Source organism: Sebastes fasciatus, chromosome 3, assembly GCF_043250625.1.
Source record: "Sebastes fasciatus isolate fSebFas1 chromosome 3, fSebFas1.pri, whole genome shotgun sequence".
Taxonomy (NCBI): Eukaryota; Metazoa; Chordata; class Actinopteri; order Perciformes; family Sebastidae; genus Sebastes; species Sebastes fasciatus.
In genome coordinates, this window is record NC_133797.1 from 16,350,913 (window position 1) to 16,375,002 (window position 24,090).

The 24,090-nt window shown below is 38.1% G+C and overlaps 2 protein-coding genes across 2 annotated transcripts; one reads left to right on the forward strand and one right to left on the reverse strand.

The window, feature by feature from the left end:
• The first annotated feature begins 167 nt into the window (after positions 1–167).
• mtap (methylthioadenosine phosphorylase) lies at positions 168–18,254 on the forward strand. Its single transcript, XM_074629270.1, has 8 exons — positions 168–323; positions 2,355–2,441; positions 2,601–2,659; positions 2,871–3,038; positions 11,043–11,145; positions 12,206–12,445; positions 16,720–16,842; positions 17,740–18,254. Exons 1-8 carry the CDS (start codon positions 309–311, stop codon positions 17,776–17,778), a joined length of 834 nt encoding a protein of 277 aa, XP_074485371.1. The 5' UTR covers positions 168–308; the 3' UTR covers positions 17,779–18,254.
• Positions 18,255–19,750: 1,496 nt separating this feature from the next.
• Positions 19,751–23,966, reverse strand: cdkn2a/b (cyclin-dependent kinase inhibitor 2A/B (p15, inhibits CDK4)). The gene is made up of 2 exons (XM_074629271.1): positions 23,574–23,966; positions 19,751–20,654 (listed from the first exon to the last, which is right to left on the reverse strand). The coding sequence occupies exons 1-2, from the start codon at positions 23,958–23,960 to the stop codon at positions 20,403–20,405; spliced, it is 639 nt and encodes a 212-aa protein (XP_074485372.1). The 5' UTR covers positions 23,961–23,966; the 3' UTR covers positions 19,751–20,402.
• Positions 23,967–24,090: the final 124 nt, after the last annotated feature.

Sequence of the window (24,090 nt, forward strand, 5' to 3'; positions counted from 1 at the left end):
GGCATGATTGATAGAAATGGATGCCCTTGAAAAGTAGAAGATATAAACTTGGATTGAAATACTTGATGAAAATAAAAGGACTTGGTGACACATTTCCAACAAAATGCATGCTAGATCATTGGGAATTCCTGGGAGAAGAAGAAAGTCGTGCTTTTATTTTGAAAGCAAACACCTCAAACAGGAAGTGTGTGATGTCCGTTGGGCTGCCGGATGTTAACAGATGTTAACGGGCCTATAAAGAGTCTTCCTCACTCCACAACTTGTCCGTTTCACAAATCTTCACTTTTACAGGCAACAACACTGTCGTCATGGCTTCCATTAAGGTAATAACCTACACTTTAATGTCCCGTTGAGAGTCCTACTCAGTGTAAACAGTGTATGTTTGACCACACTGACAGAGAGGAGTCAATGAGCTGTAGCTAGGTAACGCTACCTCATGACAGATGTGCTGCTGTGACTCACACCTGGAAGTGCGGGAAACACTCTCAACTAGCTGTTAGCCTGGTACTGTGTTACCCAGTAAAGCTCTAGTGTAGTCTGCAGTCATTAGTTCATTCAGCCATGGCTAAATAACACAAGCTAATGTTTGCATGCTAACTGCAATGCTGCTCTGTGGTGCTGTTGAAACAGCTGGCCTTAAAGGTGAACCATCTCAGTGGATCTGGCACATGGCACAGTCACAGCTGTCAGCAGGTAGTTAAACAGTGCTGGGATGTAACTAAGTAACGTTACATTTACTCAAGTACTGTACACATTTGAGGTACAGTAATGTACTTGAGTCTTTACTTTTCATGCTACTTTGTGCTTCTACTCAACATTTCAGAGGGAAACATTGCACTCTTTACTTCACTACAAGTATTTGACAGATTGAATTACTAGTTTCTTTACAGATTAAACCTAACATACAAAAAGTTTATATAATATGATGTCTAGTTAAACTACACAATAGGGTATACAATACAGCTGGAACAATAATGAAAACAATCATTAGTTGCAATCCTATAGAAAATAGTTAATAAAAATTAGCTCCACCTCATTTAACAACAATAAAATCCTGCTTTTACATGAATGCATGAGTAATAATACTCTAATGATATATTATACAATTGTATAACAGTCACAGGGGACATTTTTTTCATTTAGTACTTTTACTTTTAGCCTAATACCTTAATATAACATCATATCATACCTTAACTAGACATCATATTATATGAAGTCTAGTTAAACTACACAATAGGGTATACAATACATCTGGAACAATAATGAAAACAATCATCAGTTGCAATCCTATAGGAAATAGTTAATAACAAATAGCTCCACCTCATTTAACAACAATAAAATCCTGCTTTTACATGAATGCATGAGTAATAATACTCTAATGATATATTATATAATTGTATAACAGTCACAGGGGACATTTTTTTTGCTTTGAGTACTTTTACTTTTAGCCTTATACCTTAATTCTTGATTTTACTTGCATACATTTACTTAAGTGACTTTTTGAATGCAGGACTTTCACTTGTAACGGAGTATTTTTATTTATTTATTTACATTTTTACTAATGTAAAGTTTCTGAATACTTCCTCCACCACTGTCCTTACCTTAACTAAAAGTAGCAATATCACGCTGAATGATTTAAATAACTACTAGGGGATGCACCGATCCAAATTGTTCAATAACTACACGTATTGCCAACAAAATGCACTAAACAACAACAATTCTATGTTGTAATATTGGAGCATAATTATTATTTATTTATACATTGATTAATGTGTAACCAGCATTTTAATGTTGCAGCTGGTTCGAGGTGGAACCATTTTTAACAATTAAATATACTATTAGTAGTTTAATCTATGACTATGTATTATATTTTAGAGTCTGATCATATGTTGTTATGTAATATATCAATCTGCAAAGTACTAGTAACTAATAAAGCTGTCAATAAATGTGGTGGAGAAAAAAAAGTATAATATTCGACTCCTAATAAAGTATAAGTAAAGTACTTGAGTAAATAAACTTACCCTAATACCCTAGAGCAAGGAAGTTAACTGACTATAATAAAAAGTGAAATGTGCAAACACAGCCAGCTTTCTTGCCTTGGGGGAAATAACAGGATTGTGTCATCTTGTCTTTAAGTGTGAGAGTTGGTAATGAGTTATTCACTGATTTGAGTGTGTGCTCATATAATTTTAAACACCACGTTTTTTAATATTTTATGTTTTGCCCATGCTCTTATTCTCTGTAAATATTGTGAAAAGTTTTTTTTTTTTTGTCTTTTAATTTGGTATACAAATGGAAGTGCTTTGGTCAGATATTAATTCTGATGTGTTGATGTCTTTCTATTTTTTGTTTAGATTGGAATAATTGGCGGTTCAGGCCTTGATGATCCAGATATCTTGGAGGGAAGAACTGAGCGTTATGTTGAAACACCATATGGAAAGGTTAGTTGTGCTTTGTGGTTTCTTGTCAAATAGAGCAATACGCTCTACTGACATGGCCTGTTGTGCTTGTAAATGATTCCTTATAGTAGTATAGTATAGTATAGTAGTATGTGTTTTTTGTTTAATGTATAATTGGATTACTCTGCTCTTCTTGAACAGCCATCCGATGCTTTGATACTGGGGAAAATAAAAAACGTGGAATGTGTGCTCCTGGCAAGGTAAGAAAGGGTGTTTTACTTTACTTAAAAATGTGGATAATGAAAATGTGTTATCTTAGCACCATCTAGTGGATATTCATTTATACTGCATCTTTTCAATATTTCACTCCATCTAACAATGAGGTGCTAAGCGTATATTATCATGTTTCTCAAAATCAATGAACATGAATAAACAATGCGTATCTTGAATGATGCTTTTTCCTATCCGTAGGCATGGGAGACAACACACTATAATGCCGTCCAATGTGAACTACCAGGCAAACATCTGGGCAATGAAAGAAGAGGGCTGCACACATGTGCTGGCTACCACGGCCTGTGGCTCACTGCGGGAGGAGATTCAGCCAGGAGACATTGTCATCATAGATCAGTTCATTGACAGGTGAGTGGTGTCATGTGACCACAACAGCAGGTTATGGTTCAGAAATGTGTTTCTTCTTTCCACTTATAGGAAACAGAGAATGTCAGAGCATTCCAATTGGGACCAGTGTGGACCAGTTAGGGGGATCTATTGACAGAAATGGAATATAATATTAATAAGTATGTTTTTATTTGGTTTATAATCACCTGATTATAAGAATCATTGTGTTTTCGTTACCTTAGAACTACCTTAGAGCCGTTTATATCTACACAGGAACCTCTCCATGGAGAGTTGATCTACGCTACTCTTTATAACGATACATTTGTATCAGATCGGTACTCGGTATCGGCAAATACCCAAAGCCCAGGTATCAGTACTGAAAAAATAGGATTGGTGCTTCCCTATTTAAAACTATCCGATCACACTTCTTTTCATGTGTAGTGAGAGACCCTTATATCACATGACTGACATTCTCAGACAACAGCCTTATTCATATTACCACAGCTCATAAAATACAACATGTCATAACACCCTGTGTGTTACTGCTTATTTAAACCAGAAAGCAACACAGTATGAAGTTAATGCATTGTTTTCTGAAGTTTTATGAGCGAAACCCCATAAATTAAGACTTTATTAACTGTATTAATGTGTTCCTTTAAATAGTTTAACCTTGTGTCAAAGGTTGTTGCTGGTTGTCGTCCTGCGATGACTGTACAGGAGTTGTATTACACAACAATTCAAACCTCTTCCCACACATCTCACAGACTGGATTCAAGTTACTGTGTGACAAGAGTGTCCAGATAGCTGAGTGAGGAAGGGGGGGAAGGACTTGACTCACCATGTTGGACACCTTTGTGAAAGCCAATATTTGTTTACTATCGTGTTCAGTGGGAAGAATTGTTAACGTCTGCCGGATGTTTTGTTAGAGTGTCAATTGTCACAGGTTCCTCAGAGCTTCAGTGAGAATTAAAAATGCTGTCACTGTGACGTTCGTCCTGTAGAAACGGTTGACACCAATATGATGACAGAGATATTTTTCTGAACAGTCAGGGCTCCTTCCTGTCTGTCTCATGTTTCATTTTGGTGTATCACTTTCTCGGAGTTGTGAGAATGTCAGCCTTCAGTTCTCATCCATTCAACTCACTGCGCTGATAATACCCACTATCATCTTTTAGCAGCTGTCAGGGAGAGTTCTTGTTCACATGAAGGCGTACTTTCCTTCCCTCATTTTCAAGTTGATTTTAATTCCTGTAAGAAGAGTTTACATTGACATTAATTGACAGTGCTGTTATGGTGTTGATGCTGATTTTTGGGGCAAGTTGACCACAAATGAACTAGGTTGACTGATTCCTGTTATTTAGATCTGTAATAAATACCCATATTTATTTTGTCAAAGTCTTTAGCTGCAATAAAACGCCTCAAATAATCTTGTATTTCTGGTTTTCGATCACTATAACGCCACGCTTATTTTTCCTTATGGTACATGTCCACGCTTGATGGGCTGCCACGAGGCACTAGGCACTTGATTGGACAAACGCTCTCACTCGTGGGCTGCTGCTTCCAGCTTTCAAACCGGAACCAAAACTGCGGCTCGTTTGGAAACTTCTCTTATATCACGAAAATGCTTTACCGAAATGTGTTTCTGAAAACATTTTATGCAAGGAATACGTTTTTGTTGCTAAACCTGTCTTTATTTTGTATCGATAATGTTTAGTTCAAAAGCTTCTAGGGAGTTGCCATAGACCTAAATGTGACGCCCCGTCTCTCGAATCGCGCCGCCACGCTATCAGTATGCATTGCACGGCTGCTTGCTTAGACAATGAATGGCAAGCGTGGAAAAGACGGAGCCTGTGGACATGTACCATTAGATTCAAACACGCTTGCACTGAAGTGAATAGACAAATGACCTACTTTTATGATAACAGTCTTTGGTCTCCTTACTTTAGTAATGACAGACATATACAGTATATATACATATATACAGTATATATATATGCATTTTGCATATGATTCATGTGTATAAATTTCAAAGATGGACAAAGTTATTGATTAAACCATTGCTCTATTGTATGAAATGTCTGTCTGTGAACATCCAGTTTAAATTTGGTGACCTTCTGATCATTATTTCCAGAGATACATGTGATAAGGCAGACGCTGTCCCTTTTGGAGAAGCCCACATTTTCACTATTTTTGGTTCGGGGCAGGATCCAAACATCAACCAAATGAACAAATTTTGCAGTGAACTATTTTTATACCACCATCTATTTAAAGGTGCTATTGATAACATTCAGCCACTAGATGTCACATTCTCCCTCCCCCGTTCCATTGCATTTACTTCACAACAAGTCGTTGCCAGTAGCGGGGCAGTTCAATTCAATTTATTTTTATATAGTGTCAATTCATAACAGAAGTTATCTTGAGACGCTTTTCATATAGAGCAGGTCTAGACTGTAACAATAAGAGATCCTCCATGAGCATGCAAGAAACAAAACTCCCCTTTGACGTGTAGCATAACAATTTAGCATTTTACGATAAAAGGAACACATTTGGCACAGATGTAGGTTTATATGTTATGAAAAGATATAGATATCAGGGCACTGCAAATTGGCCGCCAAATAGGTGCTTAATATTCCTAAATGTTGTAGAAAACTGATTTTTATGACGTTCAAGCTGATTAGATCAGATGCCAGAAGATCGCAGACGTGTTTTTTCCCTCTTCATGTTTTAAGGATGCTTTTTAAAACTTTTAACCTGATAGAAATGTGAAAACCAAATAAAAGGAGCATGGTCACTCAAGGGTCAAAGTTCAGCCCCTTGCCTTGTTGACAGAATGACAACCAATGCAACTTTAAAACGGCAATATTTTCAGCTTTCCATCAGTGCATTTCTCTTTTTATTAGCTGTACGTTTTAGTTTGGGTAGGCACTTCAGGTTCATACAACAATGTTTTACTTTTGCAATGGCCTTCATATCTGAGCAAGGGCGCTGATATTTGTCTGGTTTCTAACCCGTGACCAAGTCGACTTGGTTGAACTTATGAGGAAACTAAGATCAGTCTCCTGTCGAAATAGCTCCCACCACGGCCAAACTCCAACAGGATTAGATCTTTTTGTTTTATTTATTTTTTTGATATGCAAAAGCACGTTTTTGTATATTTTATACATTTATTTATTTATTTTTTAAACAACGTATATAGTAGTATAACATGATACATGAACTGAGGAGGCGGGTTACTGGGGGCAAAACGGCTGCCAAGGTCCTCAGGGGCCAAATTTGCAGTGCCCCGATATCTATATATTTTCATATCATATAAACCTACATCTGTACCAAATGTGTTGCTTTTATCACAAAAATACACAGTTGTTATGAATATTTCAGTTTAGCTGCCCCACTACAGGCACTTACCGCTAATCTCAGCCACATATCTGTTTTTTCCACACTAACTGACGACCCAGAGATACCACGTGATACCAATGTTTACTATTGGCTCACAAGCCTTGTTAGAAGTGGGAACCAAACATCAGATATCTTCCACAGAGATAAACAAAACATTAATTTTGGACCTGCCAATAGTTTTAATTTTGTTAATTCACGAGCATAATAATTTGTTTTATTCTTTTATTCAGCACCTTTTATAAAGGCTCTGTGGATGTATTATTTTTATTATATATATATTTATATATATAAATGTTATCAATTTAAAAAAACTGCTTAAAAAAAGCTACACATTAAAGTTATAAATTAAAACATGGTGCTTTGTTCTACCTATCTCAAAAACTAAAGCCTTCTTGGGGGGTTTGTTCCTCTACTACTGGTAAACCTTTCTGTTTCACAGACATGGAAAAGCATACTCTCTCAGCAGGGTCTGACCTCCAGGCATATACTTTTTGTGTAGCATGACCTTGTTGTAGTGTTGCGCTCTCTCAGTTAGCTGATTGTACAAATTCCGTTAAATAATTCAATATGCAGTGAGAGATGCTGTTTAAGTAGGATAGCTTATGTTACCAATGAGCTAGCATACAGCTGGCTGAATTGAGATAAGTAGTAAACTGTCCTCCCACAGTCGTGTCAGTGTATTCCCCTGCACACTTGCATAGGACTGCATCACGTTGCCTGTGGCTTTGCTTGCCCGTCGATGTGAATAGCTCCACTACCAGTATCGAGCACAGACAAGATCTATTTATCAGAAATGAGGAAGCTGCTTGTTGGGACTTGTTGAGACTTGTCCTGCAGCATGTGACTGCAAGTTTCTGAAGGCTTCATTTTACTGATTCCACAATTGTTATGTCACCTCTGCTATCTTGTTTTGTACGGCCACTCCAAACCAAACACTTGGTTGCTATAGGTTAGTGCTGCAGGGCCTATTAAAATGCTTTTTTCACACTGAGGTTCCAAATCCTCCTAGTTTGACCCTTGATTTAGATTCTCTTGTTTTAATTTTCACTTTGACATTAAGCTGATCCGTTTTTCATGTCAACATCTATATTTGTACATTTATATAAGTGAAGTGAAGACAGATTTAAAGGAACAGTGTGTAACATTTCAGGGGATCTATTAGCAGAAAATAATATAATACTCATAACTATGTTTTCTTTAGTGTATAATCACCTAAAAGTAAGAATCGTTGTGTTTTTGTGAGCTTAGAATGAGCCGTTTATATCTACATAGGGAGGGGGTCCTCTTCACGGAGTCCGCCATGTTGCTTAGCCATGTTTCTACAGTAACACAGAACGGACAAACCAAACACTGGCTCTAGAGAGAGCTAGGGATGTGACGGTGAGGACATTTTCCCACCGGTTAATAAACTGACAGCAGTGTTACCGATTACACTGGAAAGTCAACTTTGCATGATTACATTATGCAAAGCGTCATGCAAAGATGATGCTCAATATGTGTAGCGTGCTTACTTTGATCTCTACCGTTGGGTGGCTGTGTGTCTGTGTGTCTGTGTGTCTGGCCTCTCCGGTTGAGCCAGCTGCCGCCTGACTTCAGTTGCTCCTAAAGTAGTGTTATTATGGTAAGGATGGCCTCTGAAAGGGGCGAATGGCGTTACCAGATTTTGCACTTAGCAGCTCACGTTACCGCCGTCTTAGAGACGGAGGAGTGAGAGGAGGGGTACTCAGTTGGATGCAATCTGCAACTGTCCAGTAGATGCCGCCAAATCCTACACACTGTACCTTTTTAAAGTAGCCCTGAAACCAAAGCAAATACACAGATTTGGGGTGCATGGTTAATATCCAATGATGTGCCTTTTTACAAACTAGGGAATAGGGTTTATATCATTGGTAATAAAATCTGAATAGTGCTATGATTTCCCAAAGCTTTAGATCTTTCAAGTGGCGAGCTGTACTACTTGATGTGATGGAATTGTGTTGAAAATGAAAGGTGGAGGATTGCCAGTACATATCTAATGCTTAGTAGTCCATAGCACATCCTTTTTGCATTTTAGAAATAACTTAAATCTTTGATAATTATAGGCTGTGGGAGCCATTCTTTGCAATAACGATTTTGAAATGACATCGCTACTGAAAATGCCAGACTCAATTTCTATAGCATAGTGTGCTCATAGTTTATCCCACACACTAGTGTTATTGATTTTCAGCAGGGTGGAGCTGCAGCTGGCTCAGTCTATTTAAGCAATGACTTTAGTTTTCCAATGCCAGAGTTATGAGTAAGAGATAGGGTTGGGCATCAACTTGAAACGATTACTGTTGACAGACACGTTCATAGTTTGGATGTCTGAGATAATTCTGGTATGACTAAGCAATTCCTGGGAAATCCAAAGTATACTGTGAATCAGCACCACTTGGTAATCTATCTGTTTTATTACCCCATAACATAATCTATATATGATATAACCAAACACTCAGATATAATTCAGTACTTACAAAACAAGCTGAGGGGATACAGGGTGACACAAAATCCCTGATGTTCTCACTGGGTCATCTGGGCTGAGTGAGTCGGTGTCTTCATGGCTGACGACCCGGTTGCATAAAGAGCTGAAGGCTGGCAGGCTGGCGTTGTGCCTGGTGGAACCCCGCTGACTCAGCAGAGCTGGAAATTGGACGACCGTTGTTGGAGTGGTGCAGGAGACCAGGCTTGCGGCTGTTCTCTGCTGATTCTTTTATAGTTGTCCTGGATAGCTGTGAAAGGACTGTTGAAGAGTTTAATGCTGGAAAGAATTCAACCACCCGTGACTAAAACTGTGGCTTCTTGAGATTTCAAATGATCATGACACAAATAACTTTTACTTTGCTGCTTGGTTCTTGATATTATTATTTTTGTATATTATTCAGGTGCATACTTGTATTTTCGGTTTCTACTAGAACATATTTACTAGAGTTGGGTTGAATTTCCGGTTTCGCCAGTCCGGTCTGGTGTATGAGCCTACAACAGCATTTGTCATTGTGACACGTTCTGGCAAATTAAAAAGTAGCCAACATCAGCAAACTTTGCCGACGGCGTCACAGCGCTAAATTACATTAGTAATAACCAATACAACAACGTGATTAACATAGCACTATTTTTTTTTATAAACGGACTAACGGAGCCAGTAGCGTCTGACAGGCCGTGAGCATCTGCGGAGCCGAGGCCGGTGAATTCGACATAACACCGGCAACATGACGGAGATCAAATTTCAGTAGAGGTGGGAGGGGGTGTAGGATTGCTGCGGTAGTCTGTGTTACCGGTGTTACATGGTGGTCGGGCATACACCTATTACATTATTTGCCCACCGCCCCTACTAGCGTTTTGCTTTTTTTTTTATAGAAATAAAACCCATTTAGTTCATTTTGGCGTGTCAAAGGTGCACTCTACATACTGTATGTTGAGCGCCGTCTTTTCTTGTAAAATGTCCGGTGTAATCGGTAACACCGGTGTTGCCACAAGTTTATTAACCGTGGGAAAATCTCCTCACTGTCACTTCCCTAAGGGGAGGGCAAACATTGGGTTTGTTTACTAGAAAGTTCATGTGTTCTTTGGCGTGACGAGACAAGACGGGTTTCCGTCAGGCAGTGTATTGCAAGCCCAACGGCCCGTAACATTGAGAGAGAGAGAGAGAGAGAGAGAGAGAGAGAGAGAGAGAGAGAGAGAGAGAGAGAGAGAGAGAGAGAGAGAGAGAGAGAGAGAGAGAGAGAGAGAGAGAGAGAGAGAGAGAGAGAGAGAGAGAGAGAGAGAGAGAGAGAGAGAGAGAGAGAGAGAGAGAGAGAGAGAGAGAGAGAACACGAACTCCCTTTGACCTGAACTTTGGGCTTTGTTACTTTACAGACCTTTAACATGCATTAAAAACACACACACTGAAGGAAAGGGGAAAAGCACAATAGGTCCCCTTTAATGTTTTTGTGTTGATTTCTGTTTTCTTCTTTCTTTTTATCAGTTAGTTTTTCAAACTAAATTAATTTAATAGCTGACAACTAATCGATTAATCATTGCAACTCTAACTATTGAATCTCTTTGGGTTTTGGATTGATGGTTGGACAAAACAAGACATTTTGAAGATGTCACCTGGAATTATATTGGGCATTTTTCACTGTTCTCTGACATTTTATAGGCAAAAAATATAAATCACTTAATCAGATAATCGAGAAAAATAATAGGTAGATTAACCAATAATGAAAATAATATAGAATAAAAAGCCCTTCCTACTGAGCAGGCCTTTTAATTTTATGAGTTGTGGATTAAATGTTAACCTGCTGAGGTTTTAAATGACCTTTTAAACCAGCTGGTCTAGAAAAGAGCAATTTGAACTGAAACTGAAACTTAAATGTATTAACTCATTTTATGGCCTTGCAGTAAGGGTTTATATTAGTTTGCAGAGACTGTCACAGCATTTAAATGGGGCCAAAGCAGTCAATAACATGGGCCTGACTCACATGTAAAGAACTTTAACATCAGTCATGCAAAAACACGCTATAACCACATGAACAGAGGCACAGGTGAAAGCATGATAGCCCTGGTGTGAGACAGGGTGTGTTAGAGAGAGAGAGACTTAACTTTCAGTACTTGTTGTTTGCTTCGTTTTGCCAGGACTACCAAGAGAGCTCAGACGCTGTATGATGGGCAGGCCGCCAGCCCTCATGGAGTGAGTCACATCCCTATGGCTGAGCCTTTCTGCAACAGAACCAGAGAGGTGAGTCCTCAAATACCTGTACAGTACATACTGTATATCTCATTTCATACATGTCAGTCACTTCCTGTACTCCCCAAGCTTTTGTTTTCCAAAATTATTCTTTTATTAAAATCTCTGGTATATTATTTTACTCCAAATTTTCTATTACCACATTTTTAAAAAATGTGCTTAAATATTACATTTATATAACATCATATCCAAGTCAATCTAATGTCAAAATAAATTCTTCTACAATGATATAATTGGGCCCGACCAAAATAGACCAGAAGTGTGAAGATAGTAGGGAGGTGAAAAAAGCAGCACATTAGCTGCACGGTTCAGAGTCAAACTGCTGACAGCTGAGCCACATCTGATGGATATTAAAGGGGTGCATTTAATTAATGAATAATTAGTCATCAAATAAATATAATTTTTTTAATTGGATGGTTAAATTAATTATGTTTACATGCATGACAAGTTTCGTGGCAAAAATATGTGTCATTGGAGCTTAAATTGTGTGAGAAATGTAATGCGATCAATCGTATAATGCTCAGATCTCATATTCATATTTAGCTACAGTTTTTTAAACTTTGATTAGAGTTTTATGTAATTCTGTCTTTTTTATGCAAGCAAAATGCAATAGCATCCAAACAGGATTCATTTAATATTTTTAAAACTTGAAACTCTTAAAGGCAGAGAGCTGCTAACTCTTCTGTACTTTCGCCTTTATTCTACCCACTTTAGTTTGCAAAGGCATCCATAAACAATATATATGTATAGTGGTATGCAAAAATAATGGATTTGGAGGTCAATTATTTTCCTTGGTATAAAACACATCCATTTTTTGGCTTGTTTTTTTCTATATAAGTTATAATAACTTATATAGAAAAAAACAAGCCAAAAATTTTATCATTTTTATTACTGCCATGATGTTGCTAATTATTTGGAAATTATTGTTCGAAAATTATATAATTTTTTTTCAAAAAGTACGAGATGAACAGCTATTAGAACCATGTTGTCTCACCACCTCTCCTCCCATTGGCTTTATGGAAACGGTTACTAACTGTATATCCTGGTGCAGGTTCTGGTGGAGGTGGCGCGGAGCCTGGGGATCAAGTGCCACGTGCGAGGGACGATGATGAGTATCGAGGGCCCCCGCTTTTCCTCGCGGGCCGAGAGCCTGATGTTCCGCCAGTGGGGTGCCGACGTCATCAATATGACCAGTGTGCCCGAGGTGGTCCTCGCCAAGGAGGCCGGCTTGTGCTATGCCAGCATCGCCATGGCAACAGACTACGACTGTTGGAAGGAGCACGAGGAGGCGGTGAGTGGCAGGCTCGAGGTCCTAACAGCTGTTTTTATTACTGTGATGTCTCCTCTCTCCTTGTTTGTGCCTTGTGTGAGTCAGTATCAGCAAAGTGGGACGCACAGTTGGTGTGCTTTGGGTGATATCACTTCCTTCCTATTGTGTTTTCTTTGTCGGCATCGCCAGCATTGACACATTTATTATGTTATTTTCTTTTAGTTGTCTAACATCACATTAGTTATCAACTTTACAGAGATGTTTTTTTTTAGCATTCAGCTTACCACCACTGGAGAACTTTTGGCTATTTAAAGCTAATAATATAACCACATCTTGGTCGTGGTCTCCTGGAGCTACACTGAATGCTTGGCTTTGCCTTTTTACTCTACTCACTACTTAATTTAATCTGATGGTTCATGACACTAAGACCCAATTTACACCTGGCATTAAAATGCATTTTGGGTGATCGTATTGCACTCGGATAGTGCTTGACCACATGTAAGTACAGGTGTTAAATGCAGCTGCGGAGGTGGTCGGGACACATTGTGACCACATTGAACACAAGTGTAAATGTAATAGCATTTTCAATCCTCATGCATGTAATGCTGGGGCTGTCCCGAGTACCATTTTATTGGACTCTGGAGCTTTGGTAGTTGGCATAATCAACAGTGAAAATTCAAAGCTTCGGCTGTGCGTGTGTGCTTGCGTGTGTATTTGCGTGCGTGTGCACGTGTGTGTGTGACTGGGTTTTCCCCTCCTTATTCACCACATTCTCAAAAAAAAGTCTGAACAGGTCTATGACACATAACCGTCGGCTCTGCCAAATAATTTCTTCCGATGAAATTGTGTTGCGCCATTAAAATGCACAGGTGTTTACCACTTGTGCCAAATTGTGCAATAAAACAATTATTGCACCGTTATATCCAGTCCTCCCACGTTAGCTCTGGGCTAGAAAAGGGAAATTACCACACATCATCAAGGTAGTAATCAGTGCTCTCATAGAGAAAAATGTTGATGATGGCAGCTAGACGGTCGCGTCTATAAAAAGATGTACCAGACTGAAATTTGACTGTATTTTACTATTTACTATGGGCAAAACAAACGTTGGACATCTTTGATTGCTGTAGCAGGACTCATTATTTACATTTTTTATTTAATCAGCCTGGTGATTTATTGTTGAAATATGAATCATTTTTAAACATTAGTTTTATTTACTTACATAGAGACTTTGGTGCTTTGATGCAATACAGTAATCACTAGCTTGTTTTTCTCCTCACTTCCTGCAACTGGAAGATTTTCTAAGTTGTGCTTGTAACAAAAAAAAACTGGTTTACTGTAAACCGCGGTGATCAGTGTCACAACATTTGGGTGCATGAGTTCCTCCTCTGTTTTTGCCACGGAGCACGCTAGTTTTGAATAACTTTCGAATATATAAATATCCACATATTGTTTGGGTACACCGTCAGTGTCTCACAAATTGTGAATTGCCTTATATTGTTTCATTAAAAAAAAGAAAACGTATAATTTTCCAGGATATTTAACAAAGAAACAAACCACAAACATCGGGATAGCAAAAATTAGCTTTTTCTGGTAATAGCTCTGTCACTTTTAAGGCAGTCCAGTGCGAAGTTTAACTTCCCTGCCTTCTTCTTGGAGCTGATTTGCAGAATAGTATTAAATTATAGGTGTGAACAAAAGAGTGAATCTTTACTTTTATTAAGAGATTCAATTACTTCAAACACAATTTTGTCCTTTTTCTGCAGTGTTTTATCACTGAAATGTTACATTATTAAGAAAGAACAGGTTTCTAGACCATACTGTGTTTCATTTTATTAGTATGATGGTTTCTCAACAAAGATTTTCGCCATCTGTGCTCCGTAAGCAGAATAGAGTATTTGTGGTTTCGTTTGGCTTCCGATTGACCTTCTCTCTGTCAGACTCTCTGGATAGAGCAGTTGATCTACTGCGTGTGGGCGAGTTTTGGCTTATTTGTCACTGATCCAACCAAACTCACAACTCCACTTCCGAGTTCCTGCAGCTGACCTCTTCCCCCTCCTGTTGCAGAACGTTCACCACATCCTTCCGCCCCCCCCCTCCATCCCTCCCTCCCCCTCTCTCCGCTCCCTCCCAGCCTCATACTACCTCCTGCCCCCCCCTCCTTCAGTCAGCTTGCCTGCCAGCCTCCGGTGGAAGCCCTGCCAGAGGAGGTTGAGTCACACTGAGTCATCAGCTTCACTGTCTTCATCCTGGCAAACGCCACAAAAACAAGACCCTATCATTGAATGTGACATGAGAACAAAGCACTCAAAGGACGGGTTAATTAAGGTTACGGGAGAAAACACGAGCACAGGATGGAAATAATGCTGTAACTTACTGTACTATACACTGTACGTCTGGCTGAGGGATGTTGATATTAGCACATCATTTCATGCGGATATATGTAAATATTTTATCTTGACTGTGTGACTGAGGCCTCACTTTATTTACATGATTACAGCAGATGCTTATTGCACTGTTTTGATTTTTATTTCCCCTCTCCTTGCAGTGATGTCAGTCAGGTGACTAATGTGGTGATATTTTGCCAGTGTCATAGACACGGCAAGTGAATTGGACTCGAGACTCAAGTGCATTATTGACACCACGTAATGAGTCAACGGAGTACACGGCACAGCTGGCTGCTTGAAAAACAATATACTGATCTTCACATCTGCACTGATTGAATTATTTCTTATATTGACGTCTATTTCTGAGGCTCACTCGCAGCTCCAGTTGTGATTTGAATAAATTTGAGATAAAACTAAATGTCACTGCTGTCCAGGATAGAGCTGTAACCATGACATCTGTGCAGTAAAATGCTCTTTCTTGAATTGAAGTATAAAGTAGGCCCAGGCGGTATTCCCAAATTGGACATAAAACAAAATCAGGTATTGAAGTTATTCTCGTGTGTGAAGAGTAACTTTGGAATACAGTTCATTTTGCATTAAACATTGATTAACAGCTGCAACAGTGTGTGGCTGCTAATCAATGTTTTCACCTTGTGAGTCTGTGTGTGAGTCATCATGTTTTCCTGGAGACACCTACTGTAGCGGGAACTAACACAGAGGCGGTTTTGAGTACTTTGCCAGGTGTTTATTTTTCTGTCTGTCTGGCAGGGGTGTTGAAAGTAAATAAAAAATTGAGTATCGCAATTTTATGTTTTGTGATACTGTATCAATTCTCAAAAACACTATTGATTTTTAATTAATAGTTCACATGCAAAGATTAACTCAGTCAATACTTTTTAAAATTTGCTCTCATTTGCTCATGTGCCCTCTATGTAGTGCTATGATGTTGGATGATACAGGGACTGTGATAAATGCAAATCCCACTGTTCTGATTGCATTAAAAAGTAAACTTTTATTACTCAGATTTTATGCATATGGCGGTCTGTTCTTTATACTTTGACAGTTTTCCCAAAATTAGATTTGAAAAATTGCAATATATATCACAATATATCGTAATATATTGAATCATAACCGCTGCATCATGATACGTACCGTATCACCAGATTCTTGCCAATACACAGCCCTACGGTCTGTGACAGATATTGTCACCGTGACAACATTTTACAGGTGTGTGAGATCAAAATGAAGGCTGAGTTCAAAGATGGGTGTGGTCCGAGCGAGGGCGCCGGAAGTAGGGGGGTAAGAAGTGGGAAAGGGCCACGCCCTTTTTGGCGTTGCAGCTGGTATGATCTCACCACAAGAATAGTTTTTTTTCATGTTGTTTTGTTTGTTTACATACATTTGCCAAATCCTGATGATATTGATTCAAACTCTCTCACTCTGCCCTAATTTATAGTATTGTTAGATTGGTAATACAGCAGTGCCATTTAAGATATTCACATAAAGATCTTAACTATATCTATACTATAATCTGCTCAAAATGTCATCCTTTTCTGGCAATCCCCATGATCTCAATTCAAAATAATTGAGAGAAATACAGTTTGTTGAATCTGAAAAAATATATAAACACATCTGATATTTTAATCACAACAGCAGCTCTGATTTTACAGAAAAGCGTCCTCCTTCCCATCATGCATTGCTGTCACAAATATCCATTGAAATTTTTTGATTCCGTACATACAATGTTATTCACAGTGCAAACATCCTCTTTAACATCAGCAAGGATACATGTAAAAGTGCATTTTTAGGGAAATACAGAATGACTGTGACACTTTAAGGAAGTGAAATTTGCATTTCTGCAAGTGATTCTTATCACAAGCCGTCTGTTTTTCTTCCCTCTTCCTACTGTAGGTCTGTGTTGACAACGTACTGAAGACGATGAAGGAGAACGCCAACAAAGCCAGCAGTATCCTGCTGACTGCAATACCTCAGATTAGTCAGATGGACTGGGCTCAGACAATGAAGACCTTGAAAGTAAGTTTTCAACTTTGTGATGATTCATTTCCATTCACTAAGTCTCGTGAAAGAGGGTCTGTTTACCTTTTAGCCGGCTATCTTAGGCTGTGATCTCATTTATACTGCCTCCCGTCCGTCTCACTGAGCCACCTCTTAAACTGAGTTTAAGAGGAATAATGAAACCATCTGGAGCATTAGCACTCTCAAAACACTACCCGTTCATGGCTATTATTACCACGAGGCCCAAGTGCCATAAGTGAGCAATGATGCCTCCATCTACGAGGCTGACTCAGACACTGTCATTGTGCTGTGTTGCACCTTTTTATACACAAAATAAAACTCAGCTGGTTTAACATTGAAACCTGTATATTAAAAAAAAACACTGAGCATGAAAACACATCACGACTGTAATACACATTACAGCCTTCTTAACTCAATGTATGTGGTAATAAAGATATTAAATGTGTAATTAAGAGTGCACATGTTTAATAAACATGTATTATATTAAAGCACTTCAGAAAACCACATGACTAACGGAGTGTTTTACACCTGGTGCATCCTTTGCATCTATTTGCAACAATACTTTTAAACAAGCTTGAAGTACTTTGAGGTTGCAGGAAGGTAAGTAGTAAAGTTTCTATTCAAAACTTGTCTTTGTTTATTAGAAGCGCTTACACTTTGGAAAAAGTACCAGTTTGAAAAAAAGTTCCCTAATAGTTGATTTAATTTATTTGATTTGTGGTAACGATAACATGTTTTTAAATATACCCTTTTTTTTTTTTTTCATCTTTCTAAGGAAATTAACTTTTGGCCTGAAACAAATGCTACTTTCACATGATCTAAATGTAGTTATTGTTGCTGTATATCTGTGAGACATATATGAGGGAAAAAAAACTCTTGTTCCTTCTGTTACAGTCAATGGCGCAATCTTCGGTAATGTTACCAAAACACTAAGCGTGCAGAAAACAATGAAGTAGAAAAGGATCCCAGACACCACCTGCACCGCCACCGCCACAGACAACAGACTCAACTCTGCCTGTGGATTTGTCATCAGTGAATCACAAGAAAAGTGCCTCACATAAATAATGCATGTGCTCTGTCTCCAGCTGGAGGTTCGGTGTTTTTTCTCGACTCTAAATACACATATAAAACCCCCTCTTCATACTCAACCACAGGTCACTCTTTCTCTCTGGAACACTCATCCGTGTCGTCACTTTTCTGTCAGTCCCACCACACGTTTAGGTACGAAACGTCTCAAAAGATCAACAAAGATGTTAAGTCTTCTAAAGATTATACTAGATATTATTTTTTGTGGATTAATATTTTTTGTGGTCTGTAAACATTTAAAATTGTGTATATATTTGCCTGTAAACCATTGGTGTCTTTATTGCTGTTAATGCAGGATACAATAAAAATGCTTTGCAAGTTTAGCACATGAATACTTTGTTACTGCCTTAGTTACAACTAATATAATACTTTTACAGTCAAATCTGATGTCTTGAAAGTGTCAGATGTACTCACGTCAAATATTTAAAATGCCTAGATACACTTCAGCAAAATGTTGTCTTGTTATTAATACTGGGGGTGTTTGCATCTTTACTTTTCGGGCACCTTTTTTATATTTTGTGGATTTTTATTTGCTCTTCATGACTGTTTTATATGTTTCATGAATGAAAACCCAACAGCATTCAATATACATATAGGATAGAATGTGCACTCTTATTATTAAATCAGCTAATTGACAGTATTTGGAGTACTTTTGAGAAACTGACTGCATTTATTGACACTGACAGAGATGACAGACATTTTTGCACATTTAAAATCTTTGATAAGATTCATCAACATCTAATGAAATTGGCCATGTTTTGTTGGAGTGCTGGGCCTTCTGTTACCGCTCATGTTTGTCATTTCCCTTTTCTTATCTGCATTTGCTGCACCTGAACGTCCTCACACCGCACGGTGTCTAAAAATATTTGGTACCTTGTATTTCCTCTTTGTTGGCTCGTCAATATGAATATGAATGCAGCATACATTAGATTAGATACGGACTTTTGAAGTCATGCTTTAAAGTTGTTAGTAAAACATTAAAATCTTAAAGCAACTTGAACTGATCTATCTTATCATTTGCAGTCAATATTAAAAGTTTTTTTAAATTTTTTATTTCATACAATATGCAGTGAAATGCAGGGTGGAATACTTGAGTCTGTGCTAAAAAGGCTAGTTTGTAATAAATCATTTGAAAAAGAAAGGTTAAAGTCCTAAAGAATTTCTATCCCCTTGAATTTAGAGTTCAGCTTTGAATATCTAGTTTTTATTTTGCCCATGATTTCATTGAATAATTAAAATCTAAAAACAGGCTCCATGCTATGAACAGGATTTATGGTTGAGATAAAAAATAGTTTGCCAAGGTAAAGTTAAATTGTAAAGTTATACAGGACCTGTACATGGATGTTAAACTCAAAAGAGACAAAACAACAGTTATTCATGCCTGTCGTGGTTTTGGGGATTTTTCTGTGTGTTGTCAAACCTCCCTGTGGTGGCATGAAGCCATAAAAACTGCTAAACCAAGCTAATGTTTAACTCAGCAAAACATATAGCCGATTTTATGAGTCATGTTTGAGTATTCTCCTTTTCCTGTTTGTCCTTCTGCATATGGGTATTGACTCATAATTGAGACCTATTCAGTGTGCAACTATAACCTGACGTCCTTTAAAAAAAAAAAAAAAAAATTATTTCTAAACATAATTAATTTACACAAAAGTCAACTTTAGTGGTGCTTTTACCAACTTCTGTCAAATATAGCTTGTAGTCAAATAACCATTGCTTGATTGTTTATTATTATTATGGTACCTTTCAGTAACCCATCCTTCAGACAATATGAGAAGCATAACCATATTACTACTGATCTTCTTCACACCTTAAAACTCTTTAAATAAATCTGACATTTTATTAAAGTGCATAATAAGCGAGTTCTGAATATCATTTTTTTTTTGCAAAACAGGAAGTTTCTGCAGAATAAAGATAATGCTTACAGAATAGTGCATCAGTTAGACACTTATGTTCAATGTGCAAAAACATTTTTGAATGGCTTTGGTTGAATATTTGACATGGAAAGATATTCAAAATGCGTCAATCTTTTTATGGTTTATGACGAAAAAAAACATAATACTATTTTAAAAATACAATTCACTGATCACATGTAGTAAAACTGTAAAGTGGGATTCTATAGGCTAATCGGAACATTTCCATTATAAAAACGGAAGATAAATCTACAACAACTTGTATTAATGTTGTAAACTGAAAATCCCGAATAGCATAGCTTTATAGATCTGTACAACTAGATTGTAGGCTATTTATTATTTGTCAAAACAGCGACCCTACACCCATCGATAGCCCTGATTTCGTTAAAAACAAAATGTTTATCTGCAAGAGATCTGACAAATAAATAAAAAAAACATGTTTTTACAGCCAACCAGTCTATATGCATACAGTACAGTATCTGCTGCAGGCCTCTGCAGGCCCTGGTCCTCATGAGTCCTCATTCAACACATAAATATAAATACCACAGCGCCTCTCTCTCACAGAGCCTGGAGGAAATCCACCACATCTGTATGGCCGCTGTCTCTGGCCAGATCGATAGGCCGATTGTTAGTATTGTCCTTGGCCTGCGGGTCAGCCAGGAATTGCACCAGCAGCCGCACCGTGTCCAGGAAGCCAGTCCTGGCCGCGTCGTGCAGCGGCGTGGCTCCGGTGCTTCCGTCCGTCACGGAGGGATCCGCTCCGTGGGTCAGCAGGACCTGAGCCACCGGAGAGCTGCCCATCATCATCACCTTCAGGAAAACAGAACCGGCAGTTAGACACGCATTGGATTTGCACTTTATCCTCCTGGAAACCGAGTTTTAAAAAGTGTCTTCCAATTACTTTTTTTTTGTGATTTCCTTCCTATTAAGGGTTAAAACGAAAATCTTAACATTTAGGCTTGTTCAACTTTATTTTTTATTGTTCACTGTAGTGAACTACAGGACTATTTCAGTGTGAAAAGACTAAAAAAAAAATGAACAGATTATGGCTATAGAGTGATATTAAACCAAGAACACATTCAAATTGACAAAAAAACAAAACAAACACATGCCATGTCACTGGAAAGCCGATATGTCCTCTTTACAAGACACCAGGGGTTGATAGAGTAGGTCAAAAGAGTAAGAGGATGGTATGTGGACAAAATGCCCACTACAGAGGACACAAATCAATGGGCTGGGTCTCAGGAGGATATAAGAACAAACAAATCAATCATCGCTGCCTACATTCTGTGTATTACAGTTCTCTGCGTTTTATATCCAACTCATTATCATTGTGTACTTTATGATCTGGTCTCCTGGTCTTCATTAAGCCTATAAGGAGACAGCAGCATTGGTATATTTTTTATTTACAATGCCATACTGGGCAAACTCCCTTCATATCTGCACTGTTAAGAATTTCCCAGTAAAATAACAGTAAAGAACTGGCAGCAGGGTTGCCTTTATGTTATTGTAAAATTAACATTATTATACTGTCGCTGAAATTTACAGCTTTGTACTGTTAATGAAAAATACTGTTTTTTTTTTTTTTATTAATTTCACAATATTTTACAGTTAATTTACTGTTTAAAGATACATTATATAGATGTTTTTCACCTTTCTTTTACATTATCGTACTGATTTGTTTTAATGCACTATTCAGGTTGTATTTTTTACATACATTTTAATAACCATTATTTTTTTGCCTAGATGAATAGACTTAGCAGGTTACAGACATAGGAATAGTCACACTAAATACAATTAAAGGCACTTGTTAGGAAAAAGGCTATAATAGACTTGTTGACACTTTTCCCAAAATGTCTGTCTCTAGCTGGCTACAAGCACAGAATGCAAACCAGAACAACATGTGAGTGAAGAACAGAGCTAATTCACTGATTTTACAATCATGTACAATGTACGAGCCTCACATGTGCAGATCAGGTCCCAGAATTAAAAAAATACTGCATGAAACTGTTACTGATGATACTTTAGACAGTTGATCAGCAGTAAAGTGATGTTTTTTAAGAATGCATTATAGTTCACTTAAAAAACGGCCTATGAGCATAATTTAACAGGTTTTCTTTTGTATTAACAGTAAAGCAATGTTTTTAGCAATAACAGGTTAATACTGTTGAAATCCTGCCGTAGATTAATAGCAATTGTTTACAGTGTGTGTAATCTCTCACTCACCAACAGCTATTATAACTTTAACTCCACCAGTTGGCTGCTCTACCGGGTACCGAGGATTTGCTCGGAATTCGGTAGAGCAGCTTTCCCCTATTTTGCGCCCTGCTCATGGGAATAACCTTCAGAGCACACTACATTTACAGCTTCATGATTTGGTCTCCCTGGGAGAGTTCAAAGCTCTGATAAAAAAACTGTGTAACTGAAGAGTGCAATTGCTATTCCTAAACTGGATTTTGTATTATGTCATCTGTGTCCTTTGACTGTTTTATCATGCTCCACTGTATAATTGTTGTAACTTTGTAATGGTGTAATGCCATCTTGGCCAGGTCTCCCTCGAAAAAGAGATTTTAATCTCAATGGACCTCCTGGTTAAATAAAGGTTAAATAAAAAAATAAATAAATGTATATCCTTTCTAGAAGAATGATCAGAGTGTGGAGTTTGACCTGCAATTGAATAAAATCACACTGACCAAATAATTGTCAATCAGATAGGCCAATAGGGCAAATAATAAGGACGGCATTATAAGAGCTTTGTGAACTCGAGATACTACTTGTAAAGAGACTTTATGAAGCAGGTCCAACATGCACTACAATTTAATTATTTTTTTCTTCATATGTTGTAGTGGAAATAGTAGACTGCGGACACATTTAACGCACCAAAACAATACAGAGCAAGAATGAAATCCCGTCTGTCTTGATTTCAGAAGCTCCTTACAAATTCAGTTTCGTTTTCTTTCATCTTAAAGAGAAATTATTATTCTATGAAAGTGACTTGAAAGGACAGGAGAGTTGTGTTTTTCTTCAGTACAGTCTCGGTTTTAAGTCATGAGCCATGTCCTCACCGATGATTCAAATTTAAGGCACTTTGTAAAAAATAAAATGAAAAAACTATATTTTTTAATTTTCAAGATTATGTTTGTGAGTGGAAGGTGTTATGATTTTAATTCTGCAAAATGAGTTGGTGTAATAGCCTATTTTTAGAGATAAAGCCCTATAACTTTAAATCCAACTACATGAGACTTGTTTTTGTGCGAGTTATGAAGAACTGGAATATTATAACAATATTTTCTACTTTTAACGCAACCATAATACTTTATACTAAAGCTTGTCATCAAGGCCTATATATAGCCTGATTAAAAACAACGCAGTGCCAAAATAAATAATCCAAACAACATTCAATATAGCCGTCTAAAAGGCTCCCCACGAATTTATAACCTCTTTCCATTTAGCTTGATGATAAATTATATTACATAACCTCTATAGGAAGCTGGATAGCGCGTAAAAGTAAAGTTTGATTACTAAATCCACAAAGATGTACGCGTCATGTTGAGGTGCGTTCAGCAGGCTAAATAAAAAAAAAATAGGCTGTCTGGTTGAAAATATCTCCTCTATGGTCAATATTTGTTGTCATGTAAAGAGGTTAATGATGTAAACTCTGTTTTATCAGACATATTTAAGTGCGTAAACATGCCGTGTGAAGAAGCGCATCTATCTGGAGCCACTGACCTGCAGAGCGGTGTGTCCGTAACAGTTCAGCCCGTTAACTGGAGCTCCAGCCCGCAGCAGATCCTCCACCTCGACCGTATTACCCGTCGCTGCGGCTGTTGTCAGTTTATCCTCCAGAGTCATGTCCAGAAGTCTGCAGCGATAACGTGAATGACAGGTAGTCTGATGATGAGTATTTGAGGAACAAGAGAGCGCTATGACTCGGCTCGGCTCGGCTCGGTGTTGATGTGTTGATGTGTTGATGTGTTGCTCTTCAACTCGCTCTCTGCCCGGTCCACAGGTTGTCTGGGTCGGATGAGTAAAGCCGTGTTGCATAGTCTGTCCACTCCGGCGATCGCTCCTCGGTCGGTGTGTGTCTGGGCTTGTTTTGAATGGGGGTGACGTCATTATCTGTCGCTGCCTGCTGCAGTGGCGCGATCGTGCGCATGCGCGGTGCTACCACTGGGTTTTTGACAGCAGCAGCAGCAGAGGAGGTACAGCTTTCTGTCGTCTCCTCCTCGATGCATGCTGAAACCAA

What these genes read in the sequence shown, in the direction of transcription:
- cdkn2a/b (XM_074629271.1), bottom strand. Translation starts at nt 23,960, where the DNA reads ATGACGTCACCCCCATTCAAAACAAGCCCAGACACACACCGACCGAGG. An exon ending in ACGGACACACCGCTCTGCAG is followed by an intron (nt 20,655 to 23,573) that starts GTCAGTGGCTCC and finishes GTTTTCCTGAAG; the next exon opens with GTGATGATGATGGGCAGCTC.
- mtap (XM_074629270.1), top strand. An exon ending in GAATGTGTGCTCCTGGCAAG is followed by an intron (nt 2,660 to 2,870) that starts GTAAGAAAGGGT and finishes TCCTATCCGTAG; the next exon opens with GCATGGGAGACAACACACTA. An exon ending in TCTGCAACAGAACCAGAGAG is followed by an intron (nt 11,146 to 12,205) that starts GTGAGTCCTCAA and finishes ATCCTGGTGCAG; the next exon opens with GTTCTGGTGGAGGTGGCGCG.